A 21,768-nucleotide genomic window follows, 5' to 3' on the forward strand; every position below is an offset into this window, starting at 1 on the left:
AAATGGTAAATGGTAAATGGCCTGTATTTATATAGCGCCTTTATGGTCCCTAAGGACCCCAAAGCGCTTTACATATCCAGTCATTCACCCATTCACACACACATTCATACACTGGTGATGGCAAGCTACGTTGTAGCCACAGCCACCCTGGGGCGCACTGACAGAGGCGAGGCTGCCGGACACTGGCGCCACCGGGCCCTCTGACCACCACCAGTAGGCAACGGGTGAAGTGTCTTGCCCAAGGACACAACGACCGAGACTGTCCGAGCCGGGGCTCGAACCGGTAACCTTCCGATTACAAGGCGAACTCCCAACTCTTGAGCCACGATCGCCCCACAATATTACTAAATATAACATGCAAATATCTGCAAACATGACATTGCCTTTCTTTTTGGGGGTTTTATGTGTGCAGCACTCTTACCTTGACTTCACATTTCTTGTGGCATGCGATTCGGCACACTGGAAAAAAAGAAAAGGAGAGAGAAAACAATTAACTCCACAGATCATAAAAAGCTTTTGAACATTATGGAGAAATTCAGACTGTGTGTTGCATTATGAATGATGACGCTGAGCAGCTGTCAAGCAGGCATGAAAAAGCAAGAGGTATATTCAAATTCCACAATGTTTGTACTGTGGTCAAAGTCAAACAGCATCTGCTGTTAGCAGGCTGATACTGCCACAGCAGCTCACACTCCCAGCAAAGGCTTAGAATTCACTGCTGTGAAGGATAACACACAGTGAGAGATCTCATCTCTGTGTCATCGGTTAAATGAACTTTTTAAAGTGAAATCATCACCAGTGCGATGATCTTTTTACTGAAGCATCTCAAAATCTACAGATACACATCAAAACAAACTCAGCCTCACATAATAAAGAAACCACTGTGAGAGTTTGGGCTGCAGTACTCATCGTCTCCCAGACTAAACAGCTTTCAGCGCAATGAATGAGTCAGGATGTTTCAGCCGTCTGTGCATTCGTGCGACAGGTCACCCTCCAGTTATCGATTCCTACACTGACCACACAACTGTCACATGAAGTTAAAAGATCTGATTTATCTCGAGGTCTGCAGCTGGAAAATATTAGGTTACTCATTAGTCCCAAACAACAAATGATCAGTCTTGATGCATGCGCAATTATCCAGCTAAGGAAATCCCAAAAAGTTGATTCTGTTCATCTGGACGCAGCGTTTCCAGTGGGAGAGACGTTTCGTCACTCATCCAATGACTTCTTCAGTCCCAGTTTCAGTGGTGCTAGTTTCAGTCATTGTGCAAATGTACTGTTTATAAGGTTGAGGAAACCTGCAGTCAGCTGAAACCAAAGAAGTCACCTGGATGAGTGACGAATTATTTCTCCCACTGAAAACGTCCAGATGAACAGAGTAATTAATCAGATTTCCTGAATTTCTTTCTCCAGAATAATAATCTTAGGCACAGTTTTAAAAATCAGGGACAGATTTTCCTCCTTTTTTTGGAAACTTTCCACCTTTAATTCTCTCACCTTTTTTGCTACAATAAAAATCCATGTCTGTCTGCTTCATTCCAACCAACACTCCCATTTTTCCTGGGTTCCTCCTGGATTTTAAGACCACCTTCTAGCGATGAGCCTTGCTTTTTCTCCTAGGAACCTCCTGGGATTTTTTAAAGCCTCTCAAACTTGAATCAGAATGCTGAATGAAACAGCAGTTATCTTTTGTGTCATACAAGAGCGCCGCAATCAGTCATATTTATTACTTTTAGCAAGCTGTTACAAACATTTTCTAAACATGACTGATTGCATGAGATGCATTCAGGTGATATTAGTAAATTGTAGCTATGAAAAAATGACCTGAGTTGCACTCTCTTCAAATAGCCACTGCACCACTACAGTATATGGTTAAAGCAGATCTCGAAAATTTCATCAAAGATTAAAGAAGTTGTTTAACTATAGAATTTCTGCACAGTTTTCACAGCTTCCCTTCTGTCCTCGAGGCCTCTCTGTGGACTCCCACTGGGCCACCAATAAGGGTCAACAAGAGAGAGCACCTGGACCAGCGGCTCATAAATTCTCAGCTTCCCTCGAAGGACAGAAAACCAAAACACGGCTCAGCGTGCCGAGGTGTAGGCTTTCCAAATAAAGGAGAAGGCTGTATGCTTTTACTGGAACGCTCTACGCCTTATGTAATGAGTTTTTCTTCCTGTCTCGAGCCACATTCTTCAAAGCAGTTGTAATATCTGTTGTGAATAGTTGTCAAGTCATTGATATGAAACTGGGAGGTGGCCAGTCCTGATATTGTGTGAGAGTCAGATTGTGTGTTTTGTATTATGTTATGGTGGCAGTGCAGTGTTTTCCTGAACCCTATACTTCCTCTAATCTTGCTTCCTAAACACTATGTTCTCTCTGATGTATACAGATTAATCATACAGGATATCCCTGAAACACTCCTTTAGTTCTAAAACCACGTGGAGTTTTCTCTGCGTGACCCTCCTAATAAACTGCACTTTATGAACGTCAAGTCAATGTTCCACTGGGTCCAGCAGTTTAGTACATACAGACATCACAGAAAGACTTGATAAAATGCTAATTCTCCCAGGCTGATGTGAAAGACATATCTTGACATTTCTTGGCCAAGTTCAACTAGTGAATGATTTTGCACTTGCACAGGCTTAAACAAGTCTGCAACATAAAAGGTAAAAAGACCAGAGGTGGAAAGTGAGAGTGAGGGAAGAACCTGTTGGATGAACCCAGAAAAACCTCTAAAAGGAGGCAGCTAGTAGGCAGCCTTAACCTACTAGTTATTACCCAGATCTCACGACCACAGGTGAGGGTTGGAACATAGATCTGGTAGCTGGAAAGCTTTGCCTTTTGGCTTATCCCACTTTTCACCATGACAGTCTGCTACAACGCCTTCATTCCTGCAGATGCTGCACCAACCCACCGGCCCAGCTCCTTTCCATCATCGTGAATAAAATCCCAAGACACTTGAACTCTGGGGCAGCTTCTCCCCCAACATATTGGGAGAAAACTACTGTTTTCCAGCAGACAAGCTTGTGGAAACTATGAATTTAAGGAGATAAACAAGACTTTGTTGGTGCAGTGGCGCCTATTGCGTACTATTCTTCACAGCTGACTTACTCTGGTTGCCAGAAAAGCTCAGACTGAGCATTTTTCTTTTAAACAAACAAACTTAGTTTAGTTAGAAGTCATCTTTTAATTTCAATATAAAAATCAATTTCGAACGTGTGTAAACAAAATCTAATGTCAGTTCTAAAGCGGGTTACACTAAAACTTCTATGTAAAACAATGACATACTGCTAAACTTGCAGCAGGTATCTTTAATGTTGGATAAAAATGCAGGAGTGTGAACTCTTTTCCGGCTTGTAAAATGCCAGGATAGGTTTGAGAACCAGTGCATTAGGAAGGTTAATGCACACGTCTCTTTTTAAGAGTTAATTTGACTGAAACTTATTTGGTTATGAAATGGTTTTGATCAAACTGTCACACAACGTTTATTTTTTAAAGACTGTTATTAGCAGATGCCATTTTCTTGTTTAAATATCAAGTTTCCGATGTGTAAATTACACGTAAATACATGCAAATGATCTTCCATCTCATCCTGTGACACATGGTGCACTTATTGGGACTGCTGTGGCCTCTCTGATGTCAGCAGTCATGGTGTGGTTGAGTGTGTGTATTGGTCAGTTAGCTCAGTAGGAAAACATCTGGTCTCCAGAGTGCGATCTCATGAGTTTGAGTCTCCCTCATGGTGAATTACATTTTGATCTTTTATACACCCAGAAATGACATTTGGTTTTTTTTGTTCATTTCATTTTGTTCTCAAAAATGATCAATGAAAAAGAATATGAAAAGTTCAAGAAGGATACTGAGGAACATCATGTCCCGCCCGCACAGCTTTTCAGTAAATGTTCTGTCAGTGATTATTCAACACTGTTTTCAAGGAATCTTATTTTTAAGACATTATGTGGCACTACAGTTAAACATCAGGCACTGGCAGTAAAGCCAATGGCTCAAACAATGCCAAGAACACCTCGTGTTTTACCTTTAGTCTTAAATGCTTTAAAAGATAGCAGCTGCCTTTGGTGCAGGCTTCTTCAGTTCTAAAAACTGATGGAGAGTCACAGTTTAGTGGAGGTGTCACCCTGGATGTGGTCCTGAAAGATGATGACCCACCCTGTAATTATGTGAGTCATTAAAGGCCACACATCCAGGGGACAAATCCCCAAACACAATTCAATTTATATAGTGCCAAATCACGACAAGAGTTGCCTCAAGGTGCTTTATATTGTAAGGTAAAGACCCTACAGTAATACAGAGGAAACAGAGAAAACCCCAACAATCATATACAAGCACTTTGATGACAGCGAGAAGGAAAAACTCCCTTTTAACAGGAAGAAACCTCTGGCACAACGAGGCTCAGGGAGGGGTGGCCATCTACCGCGACCGATTGTTGTGGTCGTAGCAGACCAAAGTGACTGAACAACTCTCAGGACCACCTAAAAAACAGGCCAACTTCATAAGGGGTTGAAAACCTGAGACTGTCCATCAGGTTTTGGAACTGAAGAAGCCTCATGGATGACAGCTGAAATGTCTTCATGAATCAAAAAGAAGTCCTATTGTCTTTAGCAATGAAAAATGGCCCGGATGCGGAGAAGCTATACGAAACTCTTTACTTTTAGTTTGATGCACTTTGAAGTCCTTAGTTTTACTCAAGGTCAGAGGTCATGTTCTTTGAGCAGCAACTGTAAAGATTAAGGCACAACCTACAAGGCTTGACAGGGGACTTCAGTTTTTCTTTCACATCTAACCCTATATTCTTTGGAGTGAGAGAAAAATTAGGGGTTTAGGAGTGGGTACTTATTAGTTTTGAAATCAATCTAGGGTTAAATTAACATACGAGAACTTTATTAACATTATTTACATCAGGTGCACAACACAGGTGAATGTGAGCTGCAAGATGATAAATGTAAGATAAAATATGTGTTCACTGGTATTTCAGTGTGGGACAAAAGTATGTCTACAAACTGAAACCAGAGAAAGTGAGAAGCTTCCTTTTTAGATCCAAAAAGTGTACTTACATCATGCAGCGGCATTTAGTTTCTATTTAAGCGCTCGCTGGACTATATTTGCACATGGGGGGGCTTTTTGACTTCTTAATTAGAGGCCTTCAAATGTGGGAGGCACCATGAAATCCTACCGGGATGCACAGCGCGTCCCAGAAAGTTCCCAGAGTCAAACTGGAAGGGTTTGTTTCTACAGCATGACTCACATAATCTGTCAGGGAGCACCGAGATCGGGTCCAGACAAAAATAATGAAACACGTTCATTTAGATGACTGTCGATTCCCGCAAAGACTGTTTTCTTAACTCACGCGGGAGCTTGTAAACCTTCTGCTTGGCTTTTATCGTGTTTACTTTCATGATCAAAATTGCTATGAATCATTATTTTCTTATAATTCATTGTTTTTTCCATCTAAACCACAGCAAAATCCGCCATAACTGCCTGTACAATGATGTAAAACAGAGCAAAGTACTAAAATCTCAATTGCTGACACAATTTGCCCACAAAACCCATTTAACAGAGGCTCTGCAGTTTTAAATCATGCCGTATAATCTCGCCGATTTGTCATGGACTCTTAGATGTTCGTGTTTTCTGAGCAGGCTACACTGGCTTAAAAGTGCAGACTGACAGTCGATTTTTGACTTTGGAAATAACAAACATCATCGCAGTGAGGCCCTGCAGCTGGGTCGGAGCTTTCTGTCCAATCACGTATGCTTCTTCATCAACTTAAGTGTTTTTCAGCATCAGCCTTTTATGGTGACGTATAGCAGATGAGAATCCTCGATGTTCAGAAACGTGCATCTGTGTAATCTCATGACAAACGGGAATGCTCATTGGATAAGAAAGCTCATGTCCATATACAACTGGAGAGATCCATGATGGCTTCTAAATGGCTCGGACGCTCTTCCCAAAGCCACAGTAAGACAGTAAGAAGAAAAGTTTAACCAGTAAATATTTGATAAATAGCTTAAAACAATGATTGAGCTAATTATTGGTGGAAAAACAGTTCAGAGTGGACCTATTATGTTTTTTGTTTTTTTAACTCTTAGACTCCACTAAAGTAGCTCTCCATGATTAACAGTCATAAAGTAATCTTGATTTAACCTTCTCCTGGTCCTTAAACTGACTGAGACAAGCTCTACTCCCTTTAAGGCCAAGCTTCACTTATTAGTATGACTAGCAAATGTGGTGCTGTTGGGATCTGCCCTTATATGGTCAATGTTGAGTACTATACTACTGGTCTGACAAAGTTTGGAGCTAACTGGAGTCCCTTCTAGCTAAGCTGGGAAGGAAGTTGCTAGTCATAGCTCACCTTCATCATTTAAAACTGATTTATTATAATCTAAAACTCCATAGTTTTGTTTTTGAGTAGCTTTGCAGTATTTGCAGTTCAAAATAATCCTTTTCATTATATTGGACCGTGGTGCAGATGTTTTAGCGCCCTTAACACCTCCATTTAAACCAGCGTTCTCCTGATTCGCTGCCCCTTTAGAGCAGAAGGTTTGAATAACAGGTGCGAGTTCTGTGCCTATAGCAGATGCTGTGTGCCTGCCACGCCCATAATAGGGATATCCAATCACAATGACGACATAAAGAGCCAGGATTTAAAAAAGCTGTTAGAATCAAAGTGTTTAAGCAGTGCGAAGCCTGAGCTTTAGGTCACAGGTGGCATCATTTCAAATTTTGACCATGTTTAATATTTGCATCCCGCATTTTAAGAGCATACATGTGACAGAAAATAAGAAAAGCACAGCTTTTCTTATTTAACGCTCTGTAGACTCGTGTTTCAGCACTGCACATGTGATGAGCTGTGACACAAGTCGCGTGGAATGTTCTCATACGTGTGGAAACCAAACACACTTTGCTTGATAAGCATAAAAGCCATGTGCTTGTCCATCAGGACGATGTCCAGCACCGTCCCCCGTAAACAACTCTCCTGGGCCACGTGGGAAGAAGTAAGACTTCCATATTGGGTGTGAAAGCGTGGAGCCCGGAGCGCTCAGGCTGGGCTTTACCTTGTTAGGAAGTCGGTGCTTTGGAGAATAAACAGAGCAGAAATGTTCCTGCTGGAGGGAGGAGAGGAGGGAGAGGAGGAAAGCAGCACAGTGATGAGGAGGGATGGAAGATGAGGAGAGAGAAGATACTGGAGAAAAAAGACATCTGTGCAGAGGATGAGTAATAGAGCGAGGGGGTGCAACAACTGCTCATATCAATCATTGAGAAGATGAGAGGACAGCAGGGATGGAAGCTGATCAAAATGAGGAGATGATGACGAGTGTGGAACGCCGGCTGCTATCTGACTCTGGGTCTGTGGTATGCTTTACGACGTCGGAGGGATGGGGAGAGAGGGGTTATAAAGAGGCGGGTGATTTCCTTCCCCTGGTCCCTTGGAATGAGCGTACAGTCCCACAGGGCTGGGCTGGACCCCCTTACAACACAATCAGAGGGGCAGGGGCTGGAGAATTTCCTCTTCCTCCACCCTCCTCACTCTCACTCTCTCCATCCTTCCTTTTTTCCTTTTCTTCCCATGCACAAACACGTGAGCACCAACACGTGTACATATGATGCACTAACATACACTCTACATCACTCGTGTGTGTACACATACAAAATCCCTGAAATCACAATTCCTTAAATGTTTTTTTCATCAGTTTGATGCCTCTTTTTACACTATAAGCAAAGCTACAAGATAAAACGTGAAGGTGGATGGATGGATGGATGGATGGATGGATGGATGGATGGATGGATGGATGGATGGGTTTATTAAAGTAAAAACAAAAACGTCTTTGTCATCTTTTTTTTTTTTTTTTTTTTTTAAAAAACCTGTCCCGTTTGGTTCTTTTGCCATCAGAATTATTGTCTAAAGGCGAAGAAAGATGCCCAACGGATTTACTTTACCAAATGGACCATCCCAGCCTTGCCGTAATGGTCCATTTGATTCACCTTTTATTGTTTATTTTATTTTCACTTGCTGAATACGGGACAGACTTGACTGGGGGAAGGAAAGGGGAGAAAGAAAGAGGGAAAGAAAAACAGTGGGGAAGAGGGACGGGGAAAAAGGGCAAAAAACCAAAAACCAACAGAATAAGCAGACAAAAAATACATATATTGATCACCTGGATCACCTGTTGAGAAAGAAAGAAGAAAGCAAGCAGAAGAAAACGAGAGTAATAAACAACATCCCAATGATCTATGGGAATATGTCAGTAAATACTAAATATTAAACATTAAACATTATTGTGCAGCACGTAAGATCGACAGCACACAGTGTGCTTTGAGGTAAGAGCCAAAAAGGGTGTAGTTTGTGTGTGATCACCTGTGTGTACACCTGTGAGCATGGTTTTTTAAAAGGTTCCTTCATGTAATGATCTGCTAGAGGGTGTGGGGGGCCACTGCCCCGTCCTCCAGGGCATGACGCAGGTATGGAGGAGATCAAAACTCCAGACATCCAGAGGCCCCCAGAACACAAGAGACCAAGGAAGACCAACAGAGGGGCAGCTGCGTCACTATCCCAGAAAAAGCTGAGGAGAGTCCCAGATGAGGGGTCACTCAGCAGCCGCGGAGCAGAAGCCAGGGGGGGTTGCAGTGACGTGCCCGTGAGCTCCGCCGGCAGCCAGTTGTGCCTGAGTGACCGAGCCCCAGGCCGAGAGGCCGAGGGCACCCCGCCTCCGAAGTGGCCCGAGCAAGCCCCAGGCTCCAGGCCCCGATAAGCAGCCGCCAAGGAGTGAGCCGGTGTGTACCTGGGCGCCCACCCCCGGACACAGAGAACCACCAACGCACCGATGTCTGAGGGCGTCCGCCACCAGCAGGGGAAGTGGTGGGGGGAGATAGGCCTCCAAACCTTGGAGGGCCTGAGATGTCCCCAGAGAGGTGGCGTCTGATACCCAACCTGACATATAGACACAGACATACAGGCACACACAGATACAAACATCCATTCCCACCCTCATGCTCTCATAAGCAATTATTCCACACTCAGCCAACGTGGAGACAGACATAAAGAGACGCTGCACACACAATCACACTCCCCAAGCGTACTCTAAGAACCGGGTCTGGGTACCCTTGCCCCTGGAGGGGGAAACTGCACCCAGACCCAGGTGGTGTTACCCTTTTCCCTGCGGTGGGGAGAAGCAGACCGCCCCGACTCCGCAGCAGCAGGGAGGCCCCACATTCCAGACCCCAGTCGGACGGCCTTTGTCATCCTAAATGACACGCCACTGGCCCAAGTTTGAAACATTTTGGACTGGTAGGCATTTCCACGTCCTATTTTAACCAAACATGAGTCACAAGCCATTCATCGTGAATCTCACTGCTTGGAGGTCAGTAAACAGCCTTGTGATGCATTAACACGGCCTTAACACACGGCCTGATCCCAACGTGTCAGGGGGACAAAAATAGCAGCACTGTGTGCAGGAAAGTCTCACAGTGACAAGAAACTTTTGGGGGACAAAATAATAATAAAAATAAGCTTCACGAAAAAAAAAGAATCTTTGAATCTCAGTTAGGTGTTTTGTATTTACATAAAATATTCATGAACTAACACACTTTTAAAGCTGCAGTCTTTAAAAAAGAAAGGTCTCCCATAACATTACAGCTTTTACTTTTTTTTTAGATTAGGTAAAATTAAAATTGGACCAAACTGACGTTTGCTTCATTGCGCCACTGCATCTTCTGTGGGGTTTGTCACTCTTTATACTTCCTTACTTCATGAGAGGAGAGTATCACAGAGACATAAATTTTGAAGCTTGAAAAGAGATCCCAAAGTAGGCTCAGGAGGTTGGGATCCCCCTCAAACCGCTCAAACGTAATTATAGATTTTTTTATTTATTTTTTTCTTTGGCTAAAGACACATTTAAATACCCCATGTTTTCTACCCCAGCTTCAACTCCATTTATAGGTTGTAAACAGCAAGTGTGTTTGAATTGGCATCTCTGGGTGTTTTTACTTGAAAGAATGTCTACTCAGTGGTTCAAAACCCACACATGCGGTAATGTTTTTTTTTCCTCTAAACACTGAAGAGACGGGACTTTCAGTATTTATGATGAAGATGTCTAGTAAATGCAGGTGGGATAAATAACATTTAACCTGCTTAAAAAAATATATATTTTTCATGTAAAAACTGCTGAATCTCGCTGTTAGTTTGAATTGTTTTTCCAAGCAATGTCATCCAAATAGCAGTAAAATAGCAAAAGTAACAATAGATGCTGTGTTGCATAATTAACTGCATTAAATAAACAGAATCATCCATAAGCCAACCACTCATTTTGGAGTTTGTCTTAAAAACTGAATATTGTAGACAAAACAATTATCCTGTCACAAAAGTGACTCCACAGACGACAGCATTAAATCTTCTATTGTTCCAAACTCTTGAAAACCTGCGTTAAATTTCTTAATTTCACCACCTGATCCCTGCTGCATGGTGCAAAGAATGCTATGAATGCATCTACACATGCACTCTGCTTGCACCATCCTGCAGTACACTTGCTGCATTTTCTGTGTGCTGTAGCATTAATGTCAGTAATTATCGGCACCCAGCCACCTCTATCCATCTTTTGACTCACACATGGTGTCATCATTCAGCCCACACGTTTTCCCTAGCTAAAATCCCTGCCTGTGCTGGGTTTCTGCGGGTAAAGCCCCACCTTCATTCAGCTGCTCAGTGTTTCTTAACTTGGGAGATCCCCACAAATATTGCAGGGGAGTTGGATAAATCCTGAGCAAGAGTTCCCATGGACTCAGATCTGTGTCATGAGTTTGCTTCTTCCTGACAAAACAGGACTTCTGTTTGTTTACTTTTGTGTCTGGTTGTGTGTGTTTCACTGTGAGTATTAGTCTGACTTTGTTTTGTTGAAACAGCTGTTTCCCTAAAACAATGTGCAGCTATGGAGAAAAAACACAGGAAAACACTCAGGATTGAAGTTTTTGTAGAAGAATTCTGGAATTTTACAGAGTCTGCAGCAGATGTAGTGTGAAACAAAGACCTCTGCTGCCACCTGGTGGTTGCTAAAGTCCCTGAATCTGTCAGGTTTTTCTAATCGTTGAGGGGTTTTTTTTTTTAATGGTGGCTCATGATTAGAGAGGTGTTCAACTTTTTGTCGGACTGCACAGCACTTTTATCAATTGTCTCACATTTTCATTGCCTCTGGTTTACAAAAGTGAACATCTGGTAAGAAATGTGTGCCTCAAAAAGTGACATGCTGATCTGAGCATCCCTTCTGAAACCCCACAGATGAACACAAACTCTTTGCTCTTCAGTTTTTTGGGAGCTGGTTACCCTAATCATGACCCAAGGAGCCACAGTTTGTTGGAATTTTCTAAAGTGGTCTTGAGGAGTAGTGCTCCAGGCTTTCTGAAGGACTTTCAAAGGTTTTCTTTGGACATTGGCTGCTTTTTCTCCAATTTTCAGTCCAGTTTTGCACCTGATTATTTTCAGAGGAATGATCCTTTGTTGGTTAAGACTTAGGAATCAGTCAGGCATAAATTTGGCACCTAAGTCGAGGGATGAACCACTGTTATGGCTACACATAACAGACAAGTTAGCAAAGAATCAATTTTAAATTGCATCTTAAGGCTTTGTTAGTAGCAGCCTGTCACAAAACACATGACTTGTTCACATTTCTTTGGTTGCATCTACAAAGCTGAAAACTTGGCATATCTCAGTATGGTGTGGAGCGTGGGAGACCTAAAAAACTATCTACAGCAAATGAACAGTATCTGAAAGTCATGTTCTTCAGAAAGAGAAAAAAGAAGGGGAAAAAATCCAGGAAAGATATGACACGGGACCTGAGAGAGTCTTCTGGATCTTCAGTTGATCCGTTTGATGTTCACTGAAGCTTCATCAGAAATGTCTCAGTGAAAGGACGGCTGTCAAGAAGCCATTGTTAAGCTAAGTTCAATTCATTAATCTAAGGGAAACGGGGAGAAAAGGGTGGGGTATGCAAAATTACACATTAGTGGCAACAGGTCTGGTCTGTTGGAGTGATGTGTCCAAATTTGAAATTTGTGGTTAAAATTGTGGAATCATCATTCGTCAACATTGATAAAATTGTGAACATCAGACCATCAGATTTTGATCCACCATGCAATACCATCTGGAAAGCATCTGATTGGCAACAGCTTCATTTTTCATCACAGCAATGACCCCAAACACGCTGCCAGTGCAGTAAAAGCACACCTGGATAGAAAAAACACACTGGAACACTATCAGTCAACATTATTGAAGCAGCTTGAGATCATCTTGACAGAGAACAGAACAAAAACACAGAAACATCCAAAGAAGAGCTTTGAATGTCTTTCAAGAAGCCTGGAGAACTATTCCTGAAGACTATTTGAAATTACAATAAGTTGCCTCAAAGGGTTCATGCTGTGCTGAAAAATCAAGGTATTGACTTTCAAGCTTGTTAGAATTGTCTAAACTCTGTTTTTGCCTTAACACGTGATATAAGGAAATAATGGGCGTCTGAAGACTTTAGCGCAGTAGTGTAAATAATGAAAAGGGAATCACGTTCTATTCAGTTACATTTAAAACAGCATCTGACAGCATAAACTCATCAGGGATTCTTTTACCTCTTTTTACAGCCAGGCTCGCCCCCTGCTGGCTAACATAAAGAATGTCAGTCAGTCAGGGACAGATTACATTCAACTGAACAGCATCAAATACGGTTGTAATGTTTCCATCAATCCAGCAGGTGGCTCCCTGACTGCATGAACTGATTCGTAGAGTTCACCAGGGACTGGTTTGTTTCCTTGTCTATTTGAACAACAAGCAATGTGCGCAGATTTCTTAGAACTGACAAGAAGCTAATCAGAGAGCAGCAGTGTTACCAACTTAGCGACTTTGTCGCTCTATTTAGCGAGTTTTCAGACCCCCTTAGCGACTTTTTTTTTCTAAAAAGCGACTAGCGACAAATCTGGCGACTTTTTCTGGTGTTATTGGAGACTTATTTATGATGACTTTTTGACGTGAAAGCGCGGTGGGCACCTCACCCGTGCCAAAGCGCTCACAGGCGGAGGATAGTCCTCCCCCAGCTGCTATCAGGGTAGGACATGTTCACACCTATGCGTCCAAACTGCAAATGAATCGCGCATGAGCGAAGCCGCTGTTCCCGCACTGACTGTAACGCAGTCAGATCTTATTTTTATTTATTTTATTTTATTTTTTTGTGGATCACAAGCTTTAAAACTACTTATAAACACACACACACACAAAGTAACTCCCCCAGAGTGGCCCGGATAAAGGAGCAGGGTTGGAATTGTGACATTAAAAAACAATAATTGCAAAAAGAAATTTAATTTGTAGTTCTAAATAAATTCTAAATGCATTTAGGACGTTTTATACTGACTTTATGTGTCTTCCACGACGTTATTTCTCTCTCCAACAACGTAGGTTACAATTACATTAGCATGACCAATTATGCAAATTAGGCGATGACGTCATTTAGCGACTTCTAGCGACTTTTAGGACAGCCAATAGCGATTTTCCTTACTGAGGAGTTGGCAACACTGGAGAGCAGGCGTGAGTGTTACAGAGTGTGAAGGTTTCAGAAGAAGAAACTAAATCCGTACAATCATCCCCGTTCTTTCTGACAGCGCAGAGAGCCCATGTGCCTGATCACTGCTCACTGAAAATCATTGTCCCATCAGTTTAGCAGATTAGAATACCGACATTGACAGGGAGACAGGCTACTTTCCATCATCTTCATCAATCTGCTCTCCTCGTTAAGCCAATGACTTCTGTCAAAGCACGGCATCGCAGTTTTGTGCGCTTTGTATGCGTGCGTACATTTGATGTGAACTTGGGCACTTGCTGCACAAACTGAAGTAAGATGTTACTCTGCTGATGAGTAATGAGCCCATTTTGACACGATGCTGTAACACATGTTTTCACAGCCTAAGAATTTCTTAGCATCAGTGTACAGCTCCACGTGCAGGCAGTTCTACTTGTGCGTGCATGTGCGCGTGTGTTTGCTTGATGTGTGATAAGTGTGCATACTTGATGTGTGAGACGTGTGCGTGTGTTTACCTTCACTGGGGTTTGCTACATACCCGCTGTATGAGCTAAGCAGTCAAGAACAGAGCAATGATAACCTTCACTCTCCCTTAGTAACACACACACACACACACACACACACACACACACACACCTGCTATAGTAGATCTTCTCTGGTCTGTGGAGGGGACCGTGTGCAGTCACAAAGGAGTCGCAGAGCTAGACTCTTTGCAGAAAAGTGGTTCTAATCAAACCTTAACCATTTTCTAAAAAATATTTTGGAGCTGCAGAAGTTTTATTAAGTGCCTATGACTCTTCTGCCAAATTCTCAGTTGGATTTTACCTTTTAAGGGCACAACAGCAGTTCTAATGTACTACACACGAACAGCTCTGTGAAAGAATATAAAAGCCAGTTCCTGCCTGCAGGCCCACCAAAACACAGGGCCTTTTTTTTCCCCTTTTGTTTTGTTTTTTAACTGGAAAATTTCGGCCCTGACCTGCGTCAACATGCTATTGTCGAAGTAACTAACACCTTGTATCTTAGCAACTGCTGAAGAGAGAGGAAGTGGAGGTGCTCCTGCCATTACGCGACCATGTGACTGAAGAGTGTTGATAAACAAGAGCAGAAGCAGGGAGGGAGGTACTGCAGGGCGATGGGAGTGGAGGTTTTGTTCTGAACAACCATTTAACACATGTTGGGTAATCGGCTTATTCACGATCTGGAAGAGAGTCCGATGAGAACACCGAAAACAATCCTCATGTCTGTTTGGTTACATGTGCAGAAACACGGGAAGCAAGGAGGAAGCAGCTGGCCCGCCTTCATTGAAATGCAGCAAAATGTGCACAATCAGCACCTAAAGCTCATCACTGAAGCAGTGTTACGAGACACACTGACACTTACATTCGTCTATTTTGTGTCCACAAGGTCTCTAGCTGACTACTCTTGTTCAGATTTCATCACTATGCTCATCAATTCTGATTGAAGGTCAAAGGATCAAAAGACAGATTTGTTTAGCAAAGAGCACGAGATGTTTCTAGAACTAAAAACACATGAGCAGGTTTTTAAGCTGCTGACATTAGAAGGACAAAGTCATTTGTGGTTTGGGTGCAGCACAATAAGACTGCTGGACCGCCACGTCCTGCATTAGCAACATGCTTTCCTGTTAGGTGCTCGTCAGTGCTGCATCAGGACAAATTTAAACATTTTCATTAGATATGGTGGCGGTTTAGACTTTTACTGCCACAAGACACATTTTAAAACTATGTGGGAACCATTTACAGAATGGTGTGCTCCGTTTTTGCACAAAAAAAGAATGAGATCACAGATACAAGTGGCAGAAATGAGCTTCCTCCAAACAGTGTCTGTGTTCAGGATTCGAGTTAGAGTAAGGAGAATCATAGCTAGGTATTCTCTCTGTTGCCGTCGGGCAGACGAAATAGAGGGATGGCTGCGTGGACTACCAGATTAAAGGACAGCTTTTATTGTCAAGCTATCAGACTCCTCAAAAGCAACACCTGACACCTCTAATGGATAGATGGAAATTTTATGTTGCTGAGCTGTACCTCTTCTGAATGAGACAACAATCATTCTGCCAATAAAGGTCATTTTAAAAGGAAACCATAGGTTATAACAGCAGCTTTGGTTTGTTTTCTGTAGCAGCTCAGTCTCACTTTTTATCATCCTTAAACCTGATACTGTCCCACTGTACTATGTCTGTGAAGGTTCTCAGTCATCCGGGTCATTGTAGTCTAAGGAGCTTGGAAGAAAGAAAGAAAAGCGTCTGGACTTCTTTAAGCTTGAAGACGTTTCACCCGAGAAGCTTCTTCAGTTCTAAGGTCAAATGGTGGACAGTCCCAGATTTAAGCCCTACAGCAAACGCATACCTTGAAACTAAGCTTACCCTAATGAAATCATCAGATTATGTATTTAGATTTTACACAATGAGAATACACTTTTCAAGTGTTTCCAAAGCCCGAGCTCTTAGTTCTTAAAATCAGCTGAGTGCTTTAAATGTATCTGGGTACCATATTCTGCATCCTTGTCTCGTTGCTTCTAGTTTTGGCAAAATGGGAATTTAATGAATCATATGACATGGAGACAAATGAAGGAAGAGAAAAACGGAGACTGCTAGACGTCTGCTGTCTGAGCAGACAGCTGTCTCCTGTTCACTTTGTGTTGTCCTCGTAAATCTGTCTCACACACACACACACACACTCTCCATTTATTCATACACATGACCAAAGCCAGATACAAGTAGGGGAAGAGAATTATACTGAGGTAAATTAAATCAAAATACAGTCCAGTGAAGCCTTGCCATGATGGTTTAGTCCTCTAATAAATCATATCTTACAGGCGGTGGTCCCAGGTGCTGTCCTGTGTCAGTTTATGAGAACACTTAAGGGCTGTCTCCACACACAAGTGTATGCTGTTTAACCAGAACAGACTGACAGCAGCAGTGAGTGTACTTCACACAGAAATAAATCTTTTTGGGGAATGACTTATCATTTGCTGATCACTGCAAAGTGCACCAATGGAGATCTTTGGGGCATTTTAATGGAATTATTTGGCTAATAACAAGGTTTGCTACAGGAGACTGTTCATCCAAGAAGGCTTCTACATCAGTTTTTTTGAATAAAGCCTGATTATTTTACTTGTCTGTAAATTAGCACTAATTAGTAGCAATAATCTATCTATATTGTACATACACATGTAGTTTGCTTACTAAGATTGGTAGCATTAGCTAACTTAGCCCTCCACCCTCTCATCCAACAGCAGTGTTAAGGCTTGTAAATGTAGCCCAGAAACATTTTTTTGAACAGTACGTGTTGTTATTGTTGCGTAAGCAGCAGATGCAAGTTTGCTCCTGTGAAATACAGTATCCTATGCGGAACATGAAGGCTAATGTGAAGATTTAATTACATAAATTATCCCACCAGACACATTCGGAACACCTGGAAGCACGAGTTAGATCAGAGGATAAAGCAGGTGTTGAAGTTCAATTATTTTCTAAGCCTTTTATGATCCCGGAAAAGAAGACTTTACTGTGCCAGCATAATCTGCTCCTGCATCATTTTGCTTTATACTTGCAGTAGACACAGACCTGCTCTAATATCGCAACTGAGGGAAAGAATCTGCTCTTCTTCTTCTGCTCTATTTGTTATGTAATAGCAGATATAACCACACCTTACAGTATCCTGAGCTTTTGGCACTTTTTTAACATGAGCATTGCACAATAATATGTCAGACTGCCTTTAAGGAGCTGATAAGATACCAACAAACCACTAATGTTCATTTTTTTCTAAGCTACATCAACCCAGCCTGTGTCAGTTTTGGGAAGATGCAAACTACAATCCCCCCCACTGTGTGCCAACCCACACATCCAGCCTTTTCCGCATGGATTCATTTGACGTTATCGGAGTAAAAACAGGCATTTCCACTACAGCACGATGTGCCAAGCAGGCCGAGGTCATATATTCTTCCGTTTTTGTTTTTATCCTGCTCTGCACACTGGACTGAAAAGATTTACTGCATAGAAATGGTCAGAAAACGGTGACCACATTAACGTCGGTTACTCCGTCTCAGCTTCTTTCCTGCGATTGTTTGATGTTTTATGTTATAAGCCTATCGCAATAGTTTCAGGTTTAAAAAACTGTAAAAACAAAAATAACCTCAGAAGGGCTCCAGTCCTGGCTATGTTAGTATATCCATTTAACACAAAGACAACGTGCAGTGTATATTTTTAAATGAGAAAACATGCCTACATCTTTATTCTATTAATAATGACTGCACCGATGGAACGATGCAAATCAATCAGCCATCAGTCAACTACATTGTCTCTTCAGTAAACACCATTAAGGAAATTGAGAAGCTGTTAACCTTTAACCCTCCTGGAGCTTCTTCTGTCACTTAACTGACTAAATCCCGACACAAAGGCGACCCCAAGTAACCTTGGATGACCTCTCATTTAGACCACTGACGGATGTGTAACAGATATTGCCTTCAATGTCCCAGCGGTTATTATTACCATCCCTGTGTGCCTCTTAACTCTGGCTCGGGGAGATTTAAGTGATCAAACAGAGTTTAGATTAGGAGTGTTTTGCAGCTTGTTTCCAAAAAACATAATGCAATCATTTGTAAATCATTTAATGCTATAGTTTAATGAAAAAAGCATGCAAGTGGCAAAAATGTATGCTCATTTTCTATTTGAAAATTGAAAGCCTGAAACAGTAAAGAATTTGGGGACGAGTCTGAAAGCCAGCGCTGAGTGGACTCAGGTGGTATTTAATTAAAAACAGACGTATTTCTAAAGTGGAAATCACCACAAGGACTCAGCAACATCTCTGGAACCCATCATCAGTGAACACAGTTTGCTGCTGAATTCTAATTAAAACTGTCTGGATCGATAATTTGTGCAAATTCTTATTAGTGCCTGAAGCTAAGCGACCTATTACAACTGTTGTGAAGAAGTACATGTATAACATGTATGCTGGTGGGGGCAGAGATCTGAGCTTTGTAAGGTGTGTATTACACATTGTAAATGGGTGTATTTTAACCATAACTTAGTAGCTTTTGCTCAAAACTGGGACAAACAAGTGAAAGCAAAAACTTTCCAATGAGTTTCCCCCCAAAATCAGGTGTGTTTATGCCTCCGTAGTCGTGCCTGCCTGCTCCGAATATGACATTTCTTAGGACCTAAAAGTGGAAACGCTCCTTCAGGTGTTCATCGTATATGTAGTTTCAGAAATGGTAACATGGTTCAGCTGTAGAAGCAGGGAATCAACTCAACTATTTTGTATGAGGACTTCTGGACAAAATGCACACTAGTATGGATAACAAGATCTGCTTCCTTATCTGAAAATCAAAGTATGTAAGTCTGACCAATCAAAGTAAGCTGAACAAATTTTTGTTCGTCAACTCTCCCAGAAATGGTAGGTCAGACTGTATATGAACCTTGGACCCTGAAAATATTATCTTAACCACAAAAAAGGAGGATTAAGATAAGATCTCATATCTTACCGGCTTTTAACTACAAAACAATGCTTGGCTCGGCTCACAAAGGCAACAAACGATTTGAAATGCTTTCTGGCTAAGTAGTAATGAGTGCAAATATTAGACAATTTTTGCAATTTTATTGTTTTGTTTTTATTGCTTTAACGTTATTATGCTGTCTAAAACAGGTCTCTTAAATGTGACTGAGTCTCAATGGGATTACCTGTATAATTAAAGGTTAAATAAAAAAAGAAAGATACTAAAGGTAGGCCCATCAACAATAACCGTTAACAGAGCATAACTCTGCTTGAATTCTGTCATCATCACGAGGAGAGCTGCTGGGGTGAGTCCTGATGTGGGAGCTTCAGGACAGGTGACTGACCTCGGCAGATGAAGCCGTCTTGGACGATGGTTTGTTTGCAGACGCTGCAGTGCTTTGCCTTCTTGAAAGTCTTCACCCGGAACGTGTGGGAATGAAGAGCCTCCAACTCCTCTGGCTGCAGTCAGGAAAACAACAACAAAAGACAAAAGAGGTGGAATGTTAGTTTAAAAAAAAATGTTGCAAGCTTCACTGAGTCCAGGTGGCGTGAGTCATTTTATTGAGCGGTATTTTTGTGCCCAGAAGTTCATTCAAAACACAAATGAAATCATTTTATAAGCTAGACAATACAGAATCTATAAAGTCAAACTGTAAATCATATATCAACCCTTACATTCATCTCAGGAGCAACCCCTCCTCCAGAGGCAAATCATTACAACTAAGTTATTTGTGCTTAAAAACTGTGCTTCAGTCCTCTAAAGTCCTCCCAGGAAGTAAAGCTGTGGGGGTTTAAGCTGTCAGAAGCAAACAAAAAAAAAGAAAACACTGTCTTATCTCCTGTTTTTCTTTCTTTCAACCACCTCCTACTCCTTTCTCCTCCCCACATTTGACCTGTCATCTCTTTGCCCTCCTTTGCAGGTGTGTTACACAACTCTGGAGAAACTTTATCTCCCAGGCCTGTTAAACATCCCCGAGTGTCTGTCTGCAGCCTGCTGTTTTTCCTTCACCATGTACCATCCAGCACCCAGCCCTTTTCCTGTCGGCTTTGTAAACGCAGTTTAAGGCCGTGACGCACACCAAACACAAAAGTGAGACTGACTCCTGCAGGGTCTTTATGAGAAACGTGCGTCATATTTCCATAAGACCCCCCCCCCCTCCCAAAATGTTCAATCATGGGAAACGTGACATAATTTTTGTTGTTTTTTTGCTCAGCTGGTCTCAGTTTGTGTCTTAAGGGAATAACAGCCTAAAGGATTGTACTGTTAAAGACACTTTTATATTTAATTAGAAAAGGCTGAAATGCATTGGGCAAGAACTGCAAAACAAACTTACACAACACTGACAGTATAGCACCATGTAATACCTCTGCAATCCTACTGAATTTTTAAAAGCAAATTTTTTTTAGGCAATACATTTCTCTGTAAACATCTCCATGCATGTGTAGGATTTTTTCATGAATCTAAGTGCCTCAACTCTACATACCTTCAGCACTGGGATGAAAGAGAGAAAATGGATGTGTTTTCAACACAGGAAGTGCCCGCTAGCATGGCGTTCAGCCATGAGGCTTCCATTAAGAGTGTGTGTGTGTGTGTGTGTGTGTGTGTGTGTGTGTGTGTGTGTGTGCACATGCCGGACAGGACTAAAAGTGGCCATGTGGTTCGCAAATTGGGGGACTTCTTGTACAGGAATTCTCAAACTGGAAGACCACAGAGACATATTGAGCATGTTAGAAGGAAACTCAAGTAGTTCCCTCTCTGAAAGAGCTGCCAGACCACCAACCATCACAACCTTAAAACCACTAATGCCCCCCTCCGTTTTTATTCTCCTCAGTCCAAACAGGAATCTTGTCGGAAGGCAGCGGAGTGAGAAATGACAGCACAGGAATAACGCTTCAATTATAAATCAAACTAAGTATCTGTTGGACTAAGTGTGTAGTCTGTCTTCCCATTTAACTGCTCTACAGTAAAGCTAACTGGTCATCAAAGTGCTACACTCCCTGTAACAACAATAGTTGTAATTTCTTTGCACTGTTAGATATGTAATTCCAGAGAGGTTTGGATTTACATGGTTTGGTTTTTAACAGTCTTTTCTAGATTTGTTCTGGTCTGGTTTTGTACAACTAATAGGCAACATCAAAGGCATCATGGGAATTGTATGATTAGGCTTTCTTGGAACTTGATTCATATTAGTGATTACAGCTGTCTGAGCCTGGATTTCCTCAATGCAATGTCATCTGGGAAGCAGTTAAAACACAAGCAGGTAATATTTCAGGTTACTCTCTAACATAACATCGAGTTCAACACCGCAAACGCTAAAATGACTCAACAAGACTTGACAAAGATTTAAAACCGGGGTCAGTGTTTAGGTATGACAGGCCTTCAACATTTCCTTTAAAGGGCAAAAGCTGTTATTCTTGCATTTCCATGGACTCGAGGAGGATTGTCAAAACTTGTTGATGTAGGTTTTTTACGATTTATCAGCATTTCCTATCATACAGGCTCAATAGTGTCATCCATTAGATATCGCTGACTGGCACAAAGACAGATGCAATTTTTTTAGTGTGAAATCTGAAGCCAGTGCAGAACTGCATGAAACCTGCATGAAACAGGCATCAGGGGACAATACCAGTGGTGGCAGAAACATCTCTTGTCCCACAGAAGTCGGAAAACATCCTTCAGCCTTGATCTCAGTAAA

The 21,768-nt window shown here is 41.9% G+C and overlaps 1 protein-coding gene across 17 annotated transcripts in view; it reads right to left on the reverse strand.

Moving 5' to 3' along the window:
• tns1b (tensin 1b) overlaps window positions 1-21,768 on the reverse strand; it is a 190,807-nt gene that overhangs the window by 108,615 nt on the left and 60,424 nt on the right. For 16 of the 17 annotated variants that reach the window (XM_025903831.1, XM_025903848.1, XM_025903842.1 and 13 more), the window contains exons 2-3: window positions 19,417-19,531; window positions 422-459 (exon numbers count right to left, since the gene is read on the reverse strand). In XM_025903831.1, coding sequence (XP_025759616.1) covers window positions 422-459; window positions 19,417-19,531 — 153 coding nt within the window. Of the gene's footprint in view, window positions 1-421; window positions 460-19,416; window positions 19,532-19,747; window positions 19,769-21,768 lie in introns of those variants that run through there. The other variant, XM_025903844.1, reaches the window with a different exon arrangement.

Source organism: Oreochromis niloticus, linkage group LG16 (assembly GCF_001858045.2).
Source record: "Oreochromis niloticus isolate F11D_XX linkage group LG16, O_niloticus_UMD_NMBU, whole genome shotgun sequence".
Classification (NCBI taxonomy): domain Eukaryota; kingdom Metazoa; phylum Chordata; class Actinopteri; order Cichliformes; family Cichlidae; genus Oreochromis; species Oreochromis niloticus.